Below are 19,765 nucleotides of genomic sequence, written 5' to 3' on the forward strand. Positions count from 1 at the left end.
GGAGAAGACCCTAGCAGAACTTTCCAAACTGAAAGTGGATAAATCAATAAGGCCTGATGGGATACATCCAAGGATACTAAAAGAGCTTAAAGGGGTCCTCCTGGTAACACCATTAACAGAATTATTCAACCAGTCACTAGCTACTGCAGTAATTCCAGAGGACTGGAAAAGAGCAAACGTTGTCCCACTGCACAAAAGTGGAAGCAAGGAAGAGACAAGTAACTAGCGATCAGTGAGCCTGACATCAGTAGTTGGGAAATTGATGGAAATACTCTTAAAAGAAAGAGTCGTAGATTATCTCAAATCCACCAATTTGCAGGTCCCCAAACAGCATGGATTTACTGGGGGGAGATCATGCCAAACAAATCTTTTTGACTTTTTTGACTGGGTGACTAAGGAAATAGATAAAGGGGGGGCCATAGATATACTGTAGCTTATCTAGACTTTAGTAAGGCTTTTGACACTCTTCCACATACGATTCTGTTAAACAAACTGGAAAGCATGGGGTTTTATACAAAGATAGTTGAATGGATAAGATCATGGCTGCAGAATAGGAAACAGAGAGTTGTAGTAAACGGAGTACAGTCTCAGGAGGGAAATGTTACCAGTGGAGAACCTCAGGGATCTGTACTTTGACCAGTGCTTTTTAATATCTTTATTTGTGAAATTGCAAATGGTATTGAAGGGAAAGTATGCCTTTTTGCAGATGACACAAAGGTATGCAACAGGGTAGACACACCAGGAGGAGTAAAACAAATGATTGATGATCTAGGTTAGGGGTGTGCACCGGCCACTTTTCGTGTTTTGGATCTGGATCTTTCTTCGTGTTTTGGATCTGGATTGGTTTTGCCAAAACCACTCTTCCGTGTTTTGGGTTCTGGGTTTTGTGTTTTGGATCTGTATTTTTTTTAAAAAAAGCATGAAAACAGCTAAAATCACAGAATTTGTGAGTTTTTGTGCTCCTATGCTATTATTAACCTCAATAACCTTAATTTCCACTCATTTCCAGTCTATTCTGAACACCTCACACCTCACAATAGTGTTTTTATGTCCAAAAGGTTGCACCGAGGTAGCTGGATGACTATGCTAAGTGACACGAGTGGGCGGCACAAACACGTGGCCCATCTAGGAGTGACACTGCAGTGGCAGACAGGATGGCAGTTTGAAAAACTAGGCCCCAAACAGTACATAATGCAAAGAATAAAAAGAGGTGCAAGATGGAGTTGTCCTTGGGCCCTCCCACCCACCCTTATGTTGTATAAACAGGACATGCACACTTTAACAAACCAATCATTTCAGCGCCAGGGTCTGCCACACGACTGTGGCTGAAATGATTGGTCCGTTTGGGCCCCCACAGAACAAGCTGGCAATTAATCTGTCCCTGCACAAACTGGCTCTACGGAGGCAAGATGTCATCCTCATCCTCCTCATCCACCGATTCCTCACCCTCTTCAGTGTTGTGTACATCCTCATCCTCACAGAGTATTAATTAGTCCCCGCTGGAATTCACCACCACAGGTCCCTCTGTACGTTCTGGAGGCTGGTCTCCCTGGAAGAGTTGATAATTAATTTTATGAACATCATCTTCTCCACATTTTGTGGAAGCAACCTCCTACGCCTTTCGCTAACAAGGTTCCCGGCTGCACTAAACACTCTTTCGGAGTACACACTGGAGGGGGGGGCAACTCAAAAAATAGAGCCAGTTTGTACAGGGACCTCCAAATTGCCTCTTTTTCCTGCCAGTACAGGTACGGACTGTCTGACATGCCTACTTGGATGCTGTCACCGATGTAATCCTTTAACAGACAGACGCATCCTTGTCGCTGCTGCTTTGAGGATGCAGGTGTGGCTACAGCCCACACAATTCACAAAGACAGAAAAAAAAAGAATTTTTTATTTTTTGTGGAGCGCACTTTGAGGGTTACACCACCCTTTAACAGACAGACGCACGCTTGTCACTGCTGCTTTGAGGACAGTATCATATGCAGTGACCAGATGTCCAAACCGGCCCTTGACTTATGACACAGGCGCACGCTTGGCGCTGCTACTGTGTTGATGCACGTGCGGCTACATCGCACACAAGTCACAAACACAGAAAAAAAATGTTTTTTATTTTTTGTAGCACTTTGGGGGTTACACCACCCTTTAACAGACTTATGGGACACAGGCGCACGCTTGGCGCTGCTCCTTTGTTGATGCACGTGCAGCTACAGTGCACACAATTCACAAAGACAGAAAAAAAAATAATTTTTTTGTTGTTTGTGGAGTGCACTTTGAGGATTACACCACCCTTTAACAGACAGACGCACGCTTGTCGCTGCTGCTTTGAGGATGCAGGTGGAATCTAGACGGGATTTGGAACCGGGGACACACTACCTCCATCAATTGTCTAAATCCCACTGCACTAATGGCGGATACCGGAGGCACGTCTAACACCAACATAGCAGCCAAGGCCTCAGTTATACGGTTTGCTTCAGGATGACTGCTGTCCTACTTCATCCTCCTCGCTAAGGACTGTTGGAGGGTCAATTGTTTAGTAAAAGTAGTGATGTTCCTACTTCCTCTCTGGGATGATGAACAACTCCCAGCAGCAGCAACAGCACTAGGAGGAAGTGGTTCTTGATCTTTCCCTATTTTATTTTTATCGGAGAAAGTTTGGTCCTCCATTTATGTTATATTGATATATACGTGCGGCTAAGGCGCACACAAACACAGAAAATATTTTTTTATTTTTGCTGGAGAGTAGTGCACTTTGTGGGTTACACCACCCTTCTTTACTTATGGGACACAGGCGCACGCTTGGCGCTGCTCCTTTGTTGATGCACGTGCAGCCACAGTGCACACAATTCACAAACACAGAAAATATATTTTTTTTTGTTTGGAGTGTACTTTGGGGGTTACAGCACCCTTTAACGGACAAGGCAGCCGGCCTTTTACTTATTGGACACGGGCGCACGCTTGGCGCTACTTTGTTGATGCACGTGCGGCTACTGCGCACACAATTCACAAACACAGAAAAAAAATTATTTTTTGCACTTGGGGGGAGCACCCCTGATGGACAGAGCACCCTCTGGACAACACTACAGCACCCCTTTAGGACTGGGACACTACACAGGACTTTGGAGTGGACACAGCCCCTATGGACAACAGCAGCACAACACTACACTGCACTACACTACACAGCCCAGCCAGCCCTAACTCCCCCCCTCCCTCTTCACTGTCCGCAGTCGAGTGAGAAAATGGCGCCGACGCGTGTACCTTATATAGAATCCAAAATCCCCGAGACCCGGAAGGCGGGATGATGACGTTTTGCCTCGATTTCAGATCCGAGTCAGGCGGGAAAAGTCGAGCCTGACTCGGATCGGGGGTGTTCGGATTTCAGAAATCCGAACCCGCTCACCCCTAATCTAGGTAGACTAGAGGAATGGTCAAGAACATGGCAACTTCAGTTTAATGCCAAAAAATGCAAGATCATACACTTGGGTCTCAAAAATCCAAAGGCTAAAATATAGTATTAATGGCACTATACTGCAAACTACTGAAGAGGAACGGGATCTAGGAGTCACTATTTCAGGTGACTTAAAGGCAAGCAAACATTGTAACAAAGCAATGAGGAAGGCAAGTCAGATGCCTGGTTGCATAGGGAGAGGAATCAGTAGCAGAAAGAATGAAGTGATAGTACCATTGTATAGGTCATTGGTGCGTCCTCATCGCAAATACTGTGTTCAGTTCTGGAGGCCATATCGCCAGAAGGATATTAATACATTAGAGACTGTACAAAGAAGGGCAACTAAAATGGTGCAAGGTCTACACCACAAAACGTACCAGGAAAGACTAAAAGATCTTAATATGTATAGTTTGGAGCAGAGAAGGGAAACGTTCAAATACATGAAGGGTTTTAACAAGGTAAAGGTTGGAGACATTCTTCATAGAAAGAGAAGTATTAACAATAGGACATGTTCTGAAACTGGGGGGTGGTAGGTTCAGGGGAAATTTGAGGAAAAATGACTTCACAGAAAGGGTAGTGGATAAGTGGAATAGTCTCCCATCAGAGGTGGTAGAGGCTAAGACAGTAGAGCAATGTAAACATGCATGGGATAGACAGAAGGATATCCTTCAGAAGAAGTAAGGATCAGTAAGGGTTGAGGTAATATGCAGACTAGATGGGCCAAGTGGTTCTTATCTGCCGTCAAATTCTATGTTTCTATTCATAGCCGCATGTCTGTGCCTGATGTTCATGCATGTTAAATGTATATAAAAATCTGGTGTACGGGTGATAAGCCGATCAAATGTCTGCTTTCATATTTTAAACTAATAGGAAAATGAGTGGACATGATTGGTCACTGTTGGCTCTTTGTGGAGAAGGAGCCATTGATACTTGGTTTCACACTGACCTCACCTATGTTACCAATTAAACCTTGCAGCTCCACAGTATAACTGGCCCTTTTAACCATCTTAGACACTAGATAATATGGCTGCTGTTACACTAAACACTGGTTTATACAGCTCAGAGCACGTAGACAGTACCTGTGGATCATAACCTTAATACAACATGTGTTAGACTCTGATGAAGTGGGAAAGGAGGCAGAACTATATTCAGTGTCCATGGAGCTCTCGTTTCAGGAGGTCTTGCAGAATATGGAACGCCAGGTTTCTCAACTGTTAGTTTCTGTAGTTTCAACAGGACAGGTTCTTGGGAAATCCCTGCTTCAGCAAAACTGAATTGATGACTAGGTCTGTTAGAGCTGTGCAGTTTGCTTCCTAAGGAGTGGCAGCTGTATGCGGAACCATGCAGATAACGTATTGATGATCTAGTATGTGAGTGATGGAAAACTAAGTCCATTATGCATTGCGGATATCCATTGTCTGCTGTCCTATTGTCCACCAATGGTCACTAGGGTGTTGTTTGATTGTGTACATAGTATGAATGGTGTTCAGTACACTGGAGTCTGTATATAAGGAATGTATATCCTGAGGAGGCAGTGGGAGAAAAGCCTGGAGTTGAGGTGTATACAGAATACTGTGAGCACCTGGGCTCCTATACATATAGAGAGATTGAGGCCTGGAGCTGAGGAGTATACAGAATACTGTGAGCAACTGGGACCATATACAAAAGAGAGAGACAGTATAGAGAGATTGAGGCCTGGAGCTGAGGGATATACAGAATACTGTGAGCAACTGGGCTTCTATAAGTATAGAGGGATACTGTCAGTGAACGCACTGGGCGAAAAAAAATGTGGGTCCTAAACCACTGTTTCTGGGGGAAGCAGTCGGGAAGCTGACGGACGTAACCCCAACCACCATCTTCCCGACTGTCTAATCCCGGCAAGGCACGAATGACGGGCGTCGATATCCCAACGCTTATCATTCGACCTACGCCGGGAGCCCGACACCCGGCTTATCGATCGAAGGTAAGCCGGGCGCGGACAGTCGAGGGGGGGGGGCGGGGAGTTTTAGGTTAGGGGCTCCCGGGGGGCACTTAGGGCTAGGCACCCCCCCACCCCCGGGAGGTTAGGTGTAGGCTAGGGAAAGGGGAGGTTAGGGTTAGGCACCCTCAGGGGGAGAGATTAGGGTTAGCCACCCCCTCCCACAGGGAACTTAGGTTTAGGCTGCGGGGAAGGGGGGGGGGGGTTGGGGGGATTAGGGTTAGGCACTTGGGGGAGGGGGGTTAGGGTTAGGCACCCCTAAGGGAGGGTTGGGGGGGGGGGATTAGGTTAATTATACTTTAAGGACGATTGGGATTTCCTCCTCTGTCGGGCTGCCGCTGTCGGGATTAGAACCGCTGGTAAATCATGCTGAATCAGTTTCTGGGTCCCACCGCACATTATGGGGGGTGAAGGCAGGCAGCGGTTGGGACACTGCTGGGGGCAGGTAGCAGTTGTGGTTGAGGGGACGTGCAGCAGTTGGGGTACAGCTGGCGGTAAAGGCAGAGAGAAGTTGGGGTAGAGCTTAGGGCAAGAGGGGAGTAAGGTCAGGCAGAGCTTGAGGTAGAGGAGGGTAGGTGCCAACAGCAGTTGTGACAGTGCAAGGGGGTAAGAAGGGGGCTAGGGGCAGGCAGTACTTGGGGATAGGAAGAGGGCAACGGTAGATAGCAGTTGGGGCAATGGTTTCCTCCTTCTTCCTGCTGGGAGCCCCCCGGCCGGGTCACTGTTGTCTACCTGCAGCTCTCTCCTGTCCCATTATTACTATTAGCAGTATTGTATTTATTAAAGGGAAAAAAAATCACACACACACACGCACATACATCGGCCCCCATAGGGAATAGAAACAAACGCAGCAGGCTCAGGGAATAAACAATAGCATTAAATGAACAGTAACGCCATAGGGTGAAGCAGGTGAGAACAACCAATCTGGCACAGTTAGTGATGCCTAAACATGTAATAGCAGCCCAACAGCATAGTAGTATAGCAAATTATAAACTGGCCAGGGAGCAGGCCAATCTAGCAGTGATACACACTGCCGCACTGGAGGTTCTGGGCAAATAATATCCACTTGTAGAATGCAATGGGGCCAAAGAGAAGGAGGGGGGGTAGACAAGTGACAAAGAAAGGGGTAAAACTAAGAAGAAGACAAAGGGGGACAGCACACCGGGGAAATGAACTATAATGTTAATCAGAGCACGGCAGGATCGAGACTCCCAACGGGTTACTGGCATTGCATAATATTCTGCAGACTGAGCAGGTTGGCGGGCTTTGAGGAAGGAAGGCTGCGATAGGTGGCATTTGGATCAGACAATTTCGGCAGCGATTGGCTGAGGAGATGCTGCTGGCAGCTATTGGTTGAGGAGACGCCGCTGACTTGAGAAAACGCTGCCACCGGTGATTTGGTTGCTGCGGCGCTGCCCACAGCGCGTCGCGTGGGACCTGATCAGTTTTAAAAATGGGTCCCTCAATTTCCTGCACTGCGTAAAAACGCACTATAGTGTGTATTTTGCGATCGCTGCCTTTATAGAGAGATTGAGGCTCGGAGCTGAGGGGTATTCAGAACACAGGGATAATCACACCTGGTGCAATAAGAGAGAAGTCTGAAACAGAGCAATATAGAGAATACAGAGAGAGACCTGGGGCTAAACAGTTAACAAAATACAGAGAGGGAGGCCTGGGGCTGAGCAGGATACAGAGAGAGAGGCCTGGGGCTGAGCAGGATACAGAGAGAGGGAGGCCTGGGGCTGAGCGGTATACAGAGAGAGGGAGGCCTGGGGCTGAGCGGTATACAGAGAGAGGGAGGCCTGGGGCTGAGCGGTATACAGAGAGAGGGAGGCCTGGGGTTGAGCAGTGTACAGAGAGAGGGAGACCTGGGGCTGAGCAGTATACAGAGAGGGAGACCTGGGGCTGAGCAGTATACAGAGAGGGAGGCCTGGGACTGGGCAGTATACAGAGGGAGGCCTGGGGCTGAGCAATTTACAGAGAGGGAGGCCTGGGGCTGAGCAATTTACAGAGAGGGAGGCCTGGGACTGAGCAGTGTACAGAGAGGGAGGCCTGGGACTGAGCAGTGTACAGAGAGGGAGGCCTGGGGCTGAGCAGTATACAGAGAGAGGGAGGCCTGGGGCTGGGCAGTATGCAGAGGGAGGCCTGGGGCTGGGCGGGATGCGGAGAGAGACCTGGGACTGGGCGGGATGCGGAGAGAGACCTGGCACTGGGCGGGATGCGGAGAGAGACCTGGGACTGGGCGGGATGCGGAGAGAGACCTGGGGACTGGGCGGGATGCGGGGAGAGACCTGGGGACTGGGCGGGATGCGGAGAGAGACCTGGGACTGGGCGGGATGCGGAGAGAGACCTGGGGTCTGGGCGGGATGCGGAGAGAGACCTGGGGTCTGGGCGGGATGCGGAGAGAGACCTGGGGTCTGGGCGGGATGCGGAGAGAGACCTGGGGTCTGGGCGGGATGCGGAGAGAGACCTGGGGTCTGGGCGGGATGCGGAGAGAGACCTGGGGTCTGGGCGGGATGCGGAGAGAGGTCTGGGCGGGATGCGGAGAGAGGCCTGGGACTGGGCGGGATGCATAATACGGAGAAAGAAGCCTGGATCTGAGTGTTATACAGGGCTTGTGTATGTGAAGTTCCAAAAGTCATGGGATAGCAGAGTAGGTGGCGTCATCGTGATTTCTTGGAACTGGCCAGACCTGCATCAGTTGTAAGCTGACCACTCCTTAGTCAGTGAGGCTGCTCATGGCAAGGCAGCGTGAATTATCGGAGTTCGAACGGGGCATGATACTAGGTGCCCGACGGATGGGACATTCCTTTCCGAAGTTGTGCAAACATTCAACATTCCTCTACATTGTCACGTGTCTACCAGGCATACCTCATGGGAGGCATTACCACCCACCGTGGACAGCACAGTGGCCGACCACTGGAGCTTAATGATCGTGAGCAGTGGCCTCTGGACAAAATTGTCCGTGGTAACTGACAAGCAACACTGGCTCAAATTACATCCACATTCAATGCAGGAGGTGCCAGATGCCTATCCAGTGCAGCGTTCTTTAGCTTCCATGGGATATAGGACCAGAAGACCCACCTGAGTGCCCCTGTTAACAACATTCCAACAACTGACACAACGCCCCACCTGGGCTCATGAAGTCGCTAATTGGATCCATGGAGACTGGCAACATGTGGCGTGGTGCGATGAGTCACGGTTCAATTTGTTTTAGGTTGGTGGTAGGTTTGGGGCGAGGCGCAGACCCCATGAGGCCACGGACCCCAGTTGTCAACTAGGCACCGTAAAGGCTGGTGGTGGTTCCATAATGGTGTGCTTACGTGGCATGGGTTGAGTCCGCTGGTCCTCCTTTATACATAATTTACTGGTATCAGCTACGTTGCATTGCCTGATGACCATTTGCAGCCCTTCATGAACTTCAAAAATTAAATATTCCAGCAGGATAATTCACTGCATCATCAGTCCCAAGTTGTCCAGAATCTGTTCAAAGAGTATTCTAGAGAGTTATGATGAATGCTGTGGTCTCCATGTTCGCCTGACTTGAACCCAATTGACCATTTATGGGACGTGGTGGAGAGGTCCATTCGCCCCCAAGATCCAGCACCTACAAATATCATGGAGCTGTGGGAAAGCTATCCAGAAAGCATGGGTGAGCATCTCTCCCGAGGTCTTCCGTCCACTTGTGGAATCGATGCCACGTCAAGTTGCTGCACTTCGCCAGGCTAAAGAGAATCCTACACGATACAGGGCATCTGTCCCATGACTTTTGGCACTTCAGTGTAAAATGCACTTTTTTTTGTTTACTTTTTTATATTTTACTAGAGAAACCTGTAATTTAGTTGCTGTGAGTTAGAAAGTAAGGCTGCTATAATGACAGAACGTTGTATGGACAGGTGCTAAACATTGACATTTATTACAAAGAGTTTCTGCCTCCTGGAAGTTTTCGTAGTGTGGATAACATTTGGGGGTATTGACTGGAGTTTCCAGTTCCCAATTTTATACCGAAAAAGTCGCCGTCTTATCCTTTCTGTTTGTTTGTCCTACATAGATTGATGCCTGGGCTTGGCCTACTACAATTCCCGGTCAGTTCACGGGGAGCACTGGAGCACAGGTCCTGACAGCGGATGAAATGAGCAACAGCGGCCCCCAAGCCTGGCTGAAAAAGGTACATATCAAGCAAACCGTTGTGATTATCATAGAGTTATACAGTACATGCTAACCTAGTGCTTAGGGAATGGCCAGTGCTTTCTGCTATCACATTAAGTTAAGGGCAGCACACGTGTATGTTTAGCTACAGTTACATCACAGGGAAGTGTAGTATTGGAGTAATGAGGCGGAAAAGTAATCTTGCTCTGTTTACAACATCGGAGCATGTTTGCACTAGGTCTCACAATAGTACACTTATTTTGTGACTTAAGATTTTCCATCCTAACTTTTTCCCTCTGGTTAAATGATGAATTCTTGTCTTTCCCAAATCCTGTCTGTTTCACTGTTCCTTTTGTGGTGTATGTAGCTCATATGTTAAGAGACAGAAATTCCTCTAAAGATGTTAGGATAAAGCAAGTGATTTACCATTTGTGCCAAAGATACATGAAAGTTGGCCTAGGAGTTTACTCTCCAAATGTGTCCGGAAATTACCGGTTACAGGCCCCTAATTCCCGCCATATACATTTGTACAGCAGATCCCTTGTCCTTGGCCTTAGGCTAGACTTTGGGTGTAGAACAGCAACTGATGGCATGTAGAGAAGTGGAGATGTCGCTGCTCAGGAAAGGAGAGGATTGGCCAGCAGAAGACTTGCTAGGTTGAGCCCGGTGAAGGAGAAGCCACGTGCCATTGGACCGTGGGGAGGCTGTGCACCCGGCGAGGCTGATCGCGTCACCAGAGGACCGTTCCTGTGCTGCTACAGCGGTTTTCGGCTCTCCCCTCTGCATGCCAGACATTGCTGTGATCTATCCCAGAGTCTGGCTTCTACTGGTAATTGTGAGAAGAGAGCGATCTGATTTGGAGTACGATAACATTACGTCCAGGACATTCCTGCCTCTTAACATGTGACGTGACATACACCGAGCTCACGGACAGAGCGGTGCGGTTGTTGTCTTGCATTTTGTTCTGCGCTCTGCCAGGCACAGTGAAACAGACCTTGATGTTGAAAATTCTATCATTACAAAGCAGGTTCTAACGCGGGATCGGACCTTGGCGTGACTATGGCTGGGGTGAATGTCACTCTCAGCCCTTCTTTTATGAAAATGTCCTGGCCTTGAGAGGGCGAATGGAACCCATAAGTAAGTAAGTAAACCCACGGGTGTACAAAGCGAAGGAGAATCCAGCATGGATACAGTTTCTTCTGCATGATCTTGTTAAGTCCGACATGGTTGGACGTGACAGGTCAGAGGCCAGGTGCCTTACTAGCCATGTACACTTTTTTGATGTCTGAAAAAAAAAAAAAAAACGCTTTTAATTTCACCGTTGCAGATTAACCTCATTGTGCAATGTTACAGTGACATAGTGCTGCTAGATAACTCACTAACTTGGGGGAAACATGTTACTGTCTATAGACGTATGTATCTTGCCGCAGTCCAGGATGATCTGATGACAGACTAGCCATTGCCCAGTACTCAGGTGTCAGGATGGAGGTAGGACAGCTATCTGCTTGGGGTAAGCACTTGGTTACAAGAGAGGGGATAGTTCACAAAAGTCACCTGTGAACTTTTACCACTCTGTGTGGAAACTTGTTGCAGGGTCAAATCCTTGTAGCTGCCTTGTGTCCGCGGTCACTGCCTGCTCCACTATCACCACACTGCAGCCACAGACCCATAGGTATGTAAGCATTTCAAGAGTTTTTACAACTGTGATTTACTTTGCGTTGTAAAAATAGCGTGCTGGTTTACCTTCAAAGCAATCCTGATTGTACAGTAGTAAAAGTAAATAAACTTCTGCCATTTGTTTTTTTTTTTCCCCTTGTGTGGAAGCCCAACTTTAGAGGACTAACCCGTCACCCTTTTCAGGATTGTTTTTACGATAGGGACGTCTGTATTGCAGTCTTTTCAGTACCATTTTGATAACTTGGTTTAGCTGTGTACTCTTTCTGCATGGGATAAGCGTTTTACATTGCTGGTAACTTGCACACATCTATAGAGAATACTGGTCAGGGGGTCGGAAAAATCTGCATCGCAGTATTGTACATAGTGGATTTGGGGCATTTTAAAACCTACATTAACACTTCGGCCGGCTATTTTCTTTCTCTTTTGTCGATCTTCTAGGATCAGTTCCTAAAGGCTGCACCCGTAACTGGGGGGAGAGGGGCTTTGCTGATGAGAAAGATGGGATGGAGAGAGGGAGAAGGGCTCGGACGTCATAATAAAGGAAACGTTAATCCCATACTTGTTGATTTTAAGACTGATCGCAAAGGTACGTTACGTGCACAAGTGCTTTATAAGAGTTTGGTGTAAAGATTGTACAATTATAAGTATTAATAAATCGCTTAGTCACTACTACCTACAGTGACACCACGTTTAACTGACCTGCTGAAACTGTGGGGATAAAACCAACGTGGAGCTAAATAGAGGACCAGCTATCATTTTTCAACACCACTTCAAAATGGCTGTGAAAAAGGCTGAGTGCGAGGACCAATCAGAAGCTGATTGGACCTCCTGATTTGTTTTCCCACTCACATCACCCCTCTTCAGCCTCGCACAGCACAGACTTTTGAGAACAACCATGGTACCCTGGGGAAAACGGCTGTATGGAGAATACAGCATATAAATCAGGAAACTATGACATCACTGACTGAATACTAGGTTTTCACTAGTATTCAGTTAGAATACTGCCCATCAAATTAATAAGAGCCAGTGACATCACTGACTGAATACTAGGCATTCACTAGGAACCAGTGACAGGCTTCATTCCCAGCGATATCAAATTACTAGGAACCAGTGACGAAACAGAACCTGCGGCTCCTGAAATTACCAGGAACCAGAGACATCGCTGAGAATGCGGCTTATCCAGATAGTAGGAACCAGTAACATCACTGAGAATGCGGTCCATCAATTACTAGGAACTAGTGACATCACTGAGAATGCGGCTTATCCAGTTTCTAGGAACCAGAGACATCGCTGAGAATGCGTTCCATCAATTACTAGGAACCAGTGACATCACTGAGAATGTGGCTTATCCAGTTACTAGGAACCAGTGACATCACTAGGAACCAGTGACATCACTGAGAATGCGGTCCATCAATTACTAGGAACCAGTGACATTACTGAGAATGCAGCTTATCCAGCTACTAGGAACCAGTACCATCGCTGAGAATGTGGCCCATCCTTTTACTAGGAACCAGTGACATCACTGAGAATGTGGCCCATCCTTTTACTAGGAACCAGTGACACCACTGAGAATGCAGCTTATCCAGCTACTAGGAACCAGTGACATCACTGAGAATGTGGCCCATCCTTTTACTAGGAACCAGTGACATCACTGAGAATGCGGCTTATCCAGTTACTAGGAACCAGTGACATCACTGAGAATGTGGCCCATCCATTTACTAGGAACCAGTGACATCACTGAGAATGCGGCTTATCCAGTTACTAGGAACCAGTGACATCACTGAGAATGCGGCTCATCCAGTTACTAGGAACCAGTGACATCACTGAGAATGCGGCTCATCCAGTTACTAGGAACCAGTGACATCACTGAGAATACGGCTTATCCAGTTCCTAGGAACCAGTGATATCACTGAGAATGCTGCTCATCCAGTTACTAGGAACCAGTGTGACATCACTGAGAATGTGGCCCATCCTTTTACTAGGAACCAGTGACATCACTGAGAATGCGGCTTTATCCAGTTACTAGGAACCAGTGACATCACTGAGAATGTGGCTTATCCAGTTACTAGGAACCAGTGACATCACTGAGAATGCGGCTTATCCAGTTACTAGGAACCAGTGACATCACTGAGAATGTGGCCCATCATTTTACTAGCAACCAGTGACATCACTGAAAATGTGGCTCATCCAGTTACTAGGAACCAGTGACATCACTGAGAATGTGGCCCATCATTTTACTAGGAACCAGTGACATCACTGAGAATGTCGTTTATCCAGTTACTAGGAACCAGATACATTGCGGAGAATACAGCTCATCAAATTACTAGGAGCCAGTAACATTGCGGAGAATACAGCTCATCAAATTACTAGGAACCAGTGACATCACTGAAAATGCGGATTATCCAGGTACTAGGAACCAGTGACATCACTGAGAATGTCGTTTATCCAGCTACTAGAAGCCAGTGACATTGCAGAGAATACGGCTCATCAAATTACTAGGAACCAGTGACTTCACTGAGAATGTGGCCCATCCTTTTACTAGGAACCAGTGACATCACTGAGAATGCGGCTTTATCCAGTTACTAGGAACAAGTGACATCACTGAGAATGTGGCCCATCCTTTTACTAGGAACCAGTGACATCACTGAGAATGCGGCTTTATCCAGTTACTAGGAACAAGTGACATCACTGAGAATGCGGCTTATCCAGCTACTAGAAGCCAGTGACATTGCGGAGAATACAGCTCATCAAATTACTAGGAACCAGTGGCCCATCAATTTACTATGACTTTTAGCTTTGCCGAACAAGTAGGATAGCAGTTCCCACTCCATTTCATTAAGTCTTCACTTGTCTGCCGTATGGTGATAAAGCTGAGTGCTAGAGTTTTAGCATTAGAAGACTGGAGGACAAGATCATACAGTAATATATTATGTGTTTAACTCCTAGGTTTGGTAGCAGACGGAGAAAAAGCCTCCAACAAACTGGCATTACCAGCAATGAAGGATCTTTCTGGTGAGTTGTTCCGCAGTTAATTATCGCGCACACTTCCAGATTTGCTGTATACACAATGAAGCAGTATTCTGCCAGACTTTTAGTGGATGTGTTCAACTTAATTTGAAATGGCAATTCCTTCTTTTACATCAAGAACATTTGCAAATGGCTTCACTTTAATGGATCTCTGGTTTGGCAAAATTTTCTCTCGTTGCCTATGCCTGTTCAATTTGACTCCTGTTTTTGCTGTCTCCACAACGTGACAATGACTGACAGTCCCAGAGCTATTACAGGCTCATAGCACTTCACCTGTCAATCATCAGGTAGTAACTGTTACTATGTTGCTTAAAGGTACAACTATGCTTTAATGTAAGATACCTGAGCATGGTTTTGGTTGTGACACCGTAAAATGTAAAGCGTTAGCGTGTGATGCCAGCGTCCATATCCCAACATGTCTGGAAGACATCAAGTAACTAAAAAACTAATATTTTCAGGAAAACATCCCATCTCTGTTCTGATGGAGCTCTGCAATAAGAAGAAATGGTCTCCGCCTGATTTCGTGCTCGTGGATGACACCGGCCCAGAGCATCGCAGACGGTTTCTTTTTAGGGTAAGTACTATCTGCTTAAACAATCAGAGGCCTCATTCACACAACTCTCCAATAAATTAAGAGGGGTTGAACACATTTTGCACAAACCGTGCCTTATCAACCGTTGGGCTGCAGCTTAGGGCGGCAGGATTTGGAGAGGCACCAACAGGGGTGATTTGGTCTCTAAACACTTGTGGCTGCCCCTCGGCAGGGAACAGCAACCCTCTAATTTTGTGCTGTGTATCAGCCACGACTGATCTGTCTCTCCCATGCCCCTGGCCACACTCCTCCGCTTCTCCTTCCTTGCTAATTTTTTTACACTGACACTGCAGAGTCAGGTAGAGCTGCTGGCTACTTACTAACAGAACTCGCTGCTCCTCCTCCATAGTGTAGCCTGGACTGGCATGTGGTACGTGCACTTAACCACCCGCCGTGGCACAATCACGAACTGAGCCCCTTCAATCTGAGCGGTCTGTATAATGTTTTTTATTTTAAGGTGACCACTCATGCTCCCTGTATTGTACAGCGGTCACATGGATGCTGTCTGTATTGCATGCGCTCTGTATTGCATAGCGGACACGAAGATGGTGAGTGCTGTCTAAAATGAAAGCCATACTACTTGCATGATGGACATTTGTGCTTGGGGAGCGCTATGAATGCACTAGCCTAGAACAATTTATTTGGGCCCTATCAAAGCTCTGTCTGCTTTTCATTGGGAAACAGGTGGGGGTTGGGTTTGGTTACTTCCTTTTAGACTGGTGAGCTAATTTCATCCTTTAAAGGAACTACTGAGAAATGTGGTGACTGATACAGATGTAAGGGAGTGAGAAAAATGAAAATCTCTTAATTGACAAATCATGTCTACATGTATGAATTTCCTACTCTTAAATTAATTTGTAATTTCTCATCACAATCCTGTACATTATTTTCTTCTACTGTGGCAGGTTACAGTCAATGGAGTTTTATGTCAGCCAAGCCAATCGAGCCTTTCCAAGAAACTGGCCAAGGCCACAGCGGCCGCTGCAGCCCTCCAGGCCTTGGGCGCGTTACCGAAGGAGAACATGACCTTAACATCCAACTTTTGCAGCGCCTCCACTAGTACGTTGTAGGTGTCAATACAGTTATGCCTCATTATCCAAGTATTCCAGAACTGAAAAAATAAAATAAATGAAAATTCTTGTGGCCATAAGCAAGCGCCCAAATATGTCTACTTGTACTACCCATGCAAACTCTGAAGATTATTTTTTTTTTTTTATTGCATGACTAATGTGTTCTGTAATTCTGAGCTGAAGGAGTCTGTTGCTTTTGTAGGTGAAAGCTTGCTTTGAAAATTTCGTGTTGTGGTTTATGGAAGGCGCGATGGTTCTCATTCTTTGTACAGTTGTTTGTATCCGTGACGGAGAGACTTTGTTTAAATCCTAAAACGGAAGATCTCCTTAAGCATCTGTTTAAGGGGCTGACCCACTGACCACTGAAAGCCATGTAGTCCCAAGACGCAGAGTCCAGCCACAAAGCTCTATTTCCGGTGAGACAGGTATGCTTTTGTAGTAGGAGCAAATGGCGGGGGTTCTCCAGCCGTTCCGGAATCCTCTCTCTGCTAAAGGACATTACTTCTGCTTTCACAATGTGGGCTATCCTACTTCATCATAGATGGTTTAATAGGGGTCGTAGGATTAAACCACTAAGCCATGTGCCAAAAACTGGCATAACCTTTCAAATATTGATTGTACGCCCAAAACCCAAAGCTGAGTAATGATTTGATGAAAAGACACCAGCATAACCCATTGTAAAACCAAAGTTCTCTCCCCTAGGAATCAGAATTTGAGTAGAAATATGCCCTTTGTTACTGCACATGTAAAGTTAGTTTCTCTTGATTCTCCCATCTCAGCCCAGAGAAAGAGGTGCCCTCTTCAGAAGTCCATATTGCTGATCCCGTCACATGACAAAGTCCTGCCTCTTTCCAATTATGTTTGTGCCTGTGATTTATATGTGATTGGTTTTTTTTTGTTTTTTTTTATCTCTGTATTTTGTAGCTTCAGCAATGGAGCTAAACTATCTTGGCCAGAACTGTGGTCTGTAAGGGACCTGATGTCGCTTACTTGTAAATAAATCTTAATAAAACGCTGGTACCAATAATGATGTTTTATGAGTGATTAATCCCGTGGATGTAGTGGGGGGGGGGGGGGATATAATAACCAAAAGCACTGAAGCATATTGTTGAACCAACTTACTGGGCCACAGGCTTGTATAGATTGCATGCAGTTAGTGGTCACCTGGGGGCTCCATTACCTGCATAGAACCACTAGTAATGTATTTTATTAGTACTGTTGTAGCTAGGTACACACTGTAGAATTATCGGGCCGATCAGCCAATAATCGGTAGGCATGATGGTTTTGGACAAACGCAAAAAAAACCACTTTCAATTATCCAGTCGTTCAGATTTGTCAAAAGACGTCGGTTACAATGTCACCATATTGTATAGTGTGTGGGCATTAACCATAACCTGACCCTATTTACAAATGCAAATTATCGATCTGTGTGCTTGAAAATCGATACTGCCGATATCCAGACCTTCCACTGGCAGAAACATTGTGTCATGTGTCTGTTCAATCAAAAATTGAGTAGCTAGCGATACTGGTGTAAATGCGAATTGCAGAAGTAATGTACAAACAACACTTAGTTTAATTATTATTATTTTGTTTAATTTTAATGGTAATGACTATTTAGCAACTTCTAATCCTTTTAAACACCAAATGAATAAAAGTGTATATGTTGTAATTGCAGAAATGTATACAAAATATGCAAATAGTGCTATAAAATCAAAGATTTTTTTTTTAAACTTAATAAACGACACTGCTGTTTCCTTCTTTCAAACACATATATTAATTTATATAATAACATACACTATTGTCATTATCCTTTATATGGTGCCACAAGGGTTCTGCAGTGCCTCACAAAGTACATAAACAAATGAGCAAACAAGAAAACATCAACTTACAGTACAAAACAATGCAGGACAAGGACATCATTTATAAACATTGCTGCAATAGCGATCATAACAAAAACAGCAGGACGTCAGCAACCAAATGTTAGGTGCCCTTGTGGGGAGTTTGGAGTAGATGATCGTATGAGCAAGGGAAGGAGAAGCACATGAGGGAAGAGGGTCCTGCACGTGAGAGCTTACATTCTAAAGGGGAGGGGCAGACAGTGAGGAAGAAGCATGGAGCAGTAGGTTAGGATATGTGCTGGAAGGCATTGATGAAGTAGTGGATCTTGAGAGCTTGTTTGAAGATTTGTAGAGAGGTGCGGAGTCTGAAAGGGAGAGGTGGGGAGCAGCACGGGCAAAGTTTTGGAGGCAGGAGTGGGAAGAAGTGATCAGTTGGCAAGAGAGGCGGCATTCATTTGTTGAGCGAAGTGGGCGGGTAGGAGTGTGAAGTAAGATGAGATCAGAGATGTAAATGGGAGAGGATTGGGTGAGGGTTCTGTGAGTGAGTGTAAGAACCTTGAATTGGGTTCTGGGAGGGGAAGGGGAGCCAATGTAGGGTTTGTAGGAGAGGGGAGGTAAATGTAGAATGTTTGGAGAGGAAGATGAGCCGAGCAGCAGCATTGAGGACAGATTGGAGAGAGGTGGGAGTCAGGGAGGCCAGATAAGAGGAGGTTGCAATAGTCCAATCTGGAGATGACCAGTGAGTGGATGAGGGTCTTTGTTGCCTCCAGGGTGAGAAAGGGTCTGATCCTGGAAACATTTTTGAGATGGAAGCGACAGGACTGTGAGAGATGCTGAATTTGTGGTTTTAAGGAGAGGGAGGAGTCCTGGATAACTCCAAGACAGCGCACTTGGGGGCTAGAGGAGATAGTTATGCAGTTAATAGATAATGAAGTTGTGGGCAGTCCTAGACATATTAAGTTTAAGAAAGCGCTGGGACATCCAGGAAGAGATAGCAGAGAGACAGTTGGCGATACGAGTGAGGAGAGAGGGGCAGGGGTCAGGAGAGGACAGGTGGGGCTGAGTATTATCAACTCTTTTGACCTCCAATATCTCTATGCTGCTAAGTTCACCTAAAGAGAACGTATAGAGGTAGAATAGGAGATGTCCCAGAACAGAACCTTGGGGAACACCTAGTGGAAACGGGGGGGGGGGGGAGGAGACATGAGAGGAGCCAGAGAGGTAGGGGGTCAACCAGGAGGGAATCGTTATGATTTACCGCAGGACCCATGCCCGGAGGTTTGAATCCCGACAGCGGCATCCCGACAGAGGAGGAAATCCTGATCTTCCCCAGGTAAATACTAACCTATTTCTACCCCCTAACCCTCCCTTAAGGGTGCCTAACCTTCCCCCCCCCCCCAGTGCCTAACCCTAATCCCCCCTCTAAGTGCCTAAACCTAACCCCTCCCCTAGCCTAAACCTAACCTCCCAAGGGAGTGGGATCACTCACAATTTTGCCTAAGAACACAGCCATGAAAAAAGAATGGTACCAAAACATCCTCCAAGAGCAACTTCTCCCAACCATTCAAGAACAGTTTGGTGACAACCCATGCCTTTTCCAGCATGATGGAGCACCTTACCATAAGGCAAAAGTAATAACTAAGTGTCTTGGGGAACAAAACATCGAAATTTTGGGTCCATGGCCAGGAAACTCTCCAGACCTTAATCCCATTGAGAACTTGTGGTCAATCCTCAAGAGACGGGTGGACAAAATTCCACAAATTCTGACAAACTCCAATCATTGATTAGGCAAGAATGGGCGGCCATCAGTCAGTATGTGGCCCAGAAGCTGAATGACAGCATGCCAGGGCAGATTGCAGAGGTCTTGAAAAAGAAGGGTCAACACTGCAAATATTGACTCTTTGCATAAACTTAAAGGCTTTTATCGACAATTACATTGACACTTATGAAATGCTTGTAATCTTACTTCAGTATCCCATAGTAAGT

General features: G+C 46.3%; 1 protein-coding gene across 5 annotated transcripts in view; it reads left to right on the forward strand.

The window, feature by feature from the left end:
* SON (SON DNA and RNA binding protein) overlaps window positions 1-16,968 on the forward strand; it is a 109,823-nt gene extending 92,855 nt beyond the window's left edge. The window contains exons 8-12 of one of the 5 annotated variants that reach the window (XM_088461671.1): window positions 9,478-9,594; window positions 11,691-11,838; window positions 14,199-14,264; window positions 14,738-14,853; window positions 15,777-16,968. In XM_088461671.1, coding sequence (XP_088317797.1) covers window positions 9,478-9,594; window positions 11,691-11,838; window positions 14,199-14,264; window positions 14,738-14,853; window positions 15,777-15,941 — 612 coding nt within the window. In that variant the 3' untranslated portion in view covers window positions 15,942-16,968. Of the gene's footprint in view, window positions 1-9,477; window positions 11,839-14,198; window positions 14,265-14,737; window positions 14,854-15,776 lie in introns of those variants that run through there. The other 4 variants (XR_015874868.1, XR_015874869.1, XM_088461672.1 and 1 more) reach the window with 4 other exon arrangements.
* Window positions 16,969-19,765: the final 2,797 nt, after the last annotated feature.

The sequence above is a fragment of the Taudactylus pleione genome, unplaced genomic scaffold (genome assembly GCF_031769625.1).
Source record: "Taudactylus pleione unplaced genomic scaffold, aTauple2 ptg001086l, whole genome shotgun sequence".
In the NCBI taxonomy this organism is placed as follows: Eukaryota; Metazoa; Chordata; class Amphibia; order Anura; family Myobatrachidae; genus Taudactylus; species Taudactylus pleione.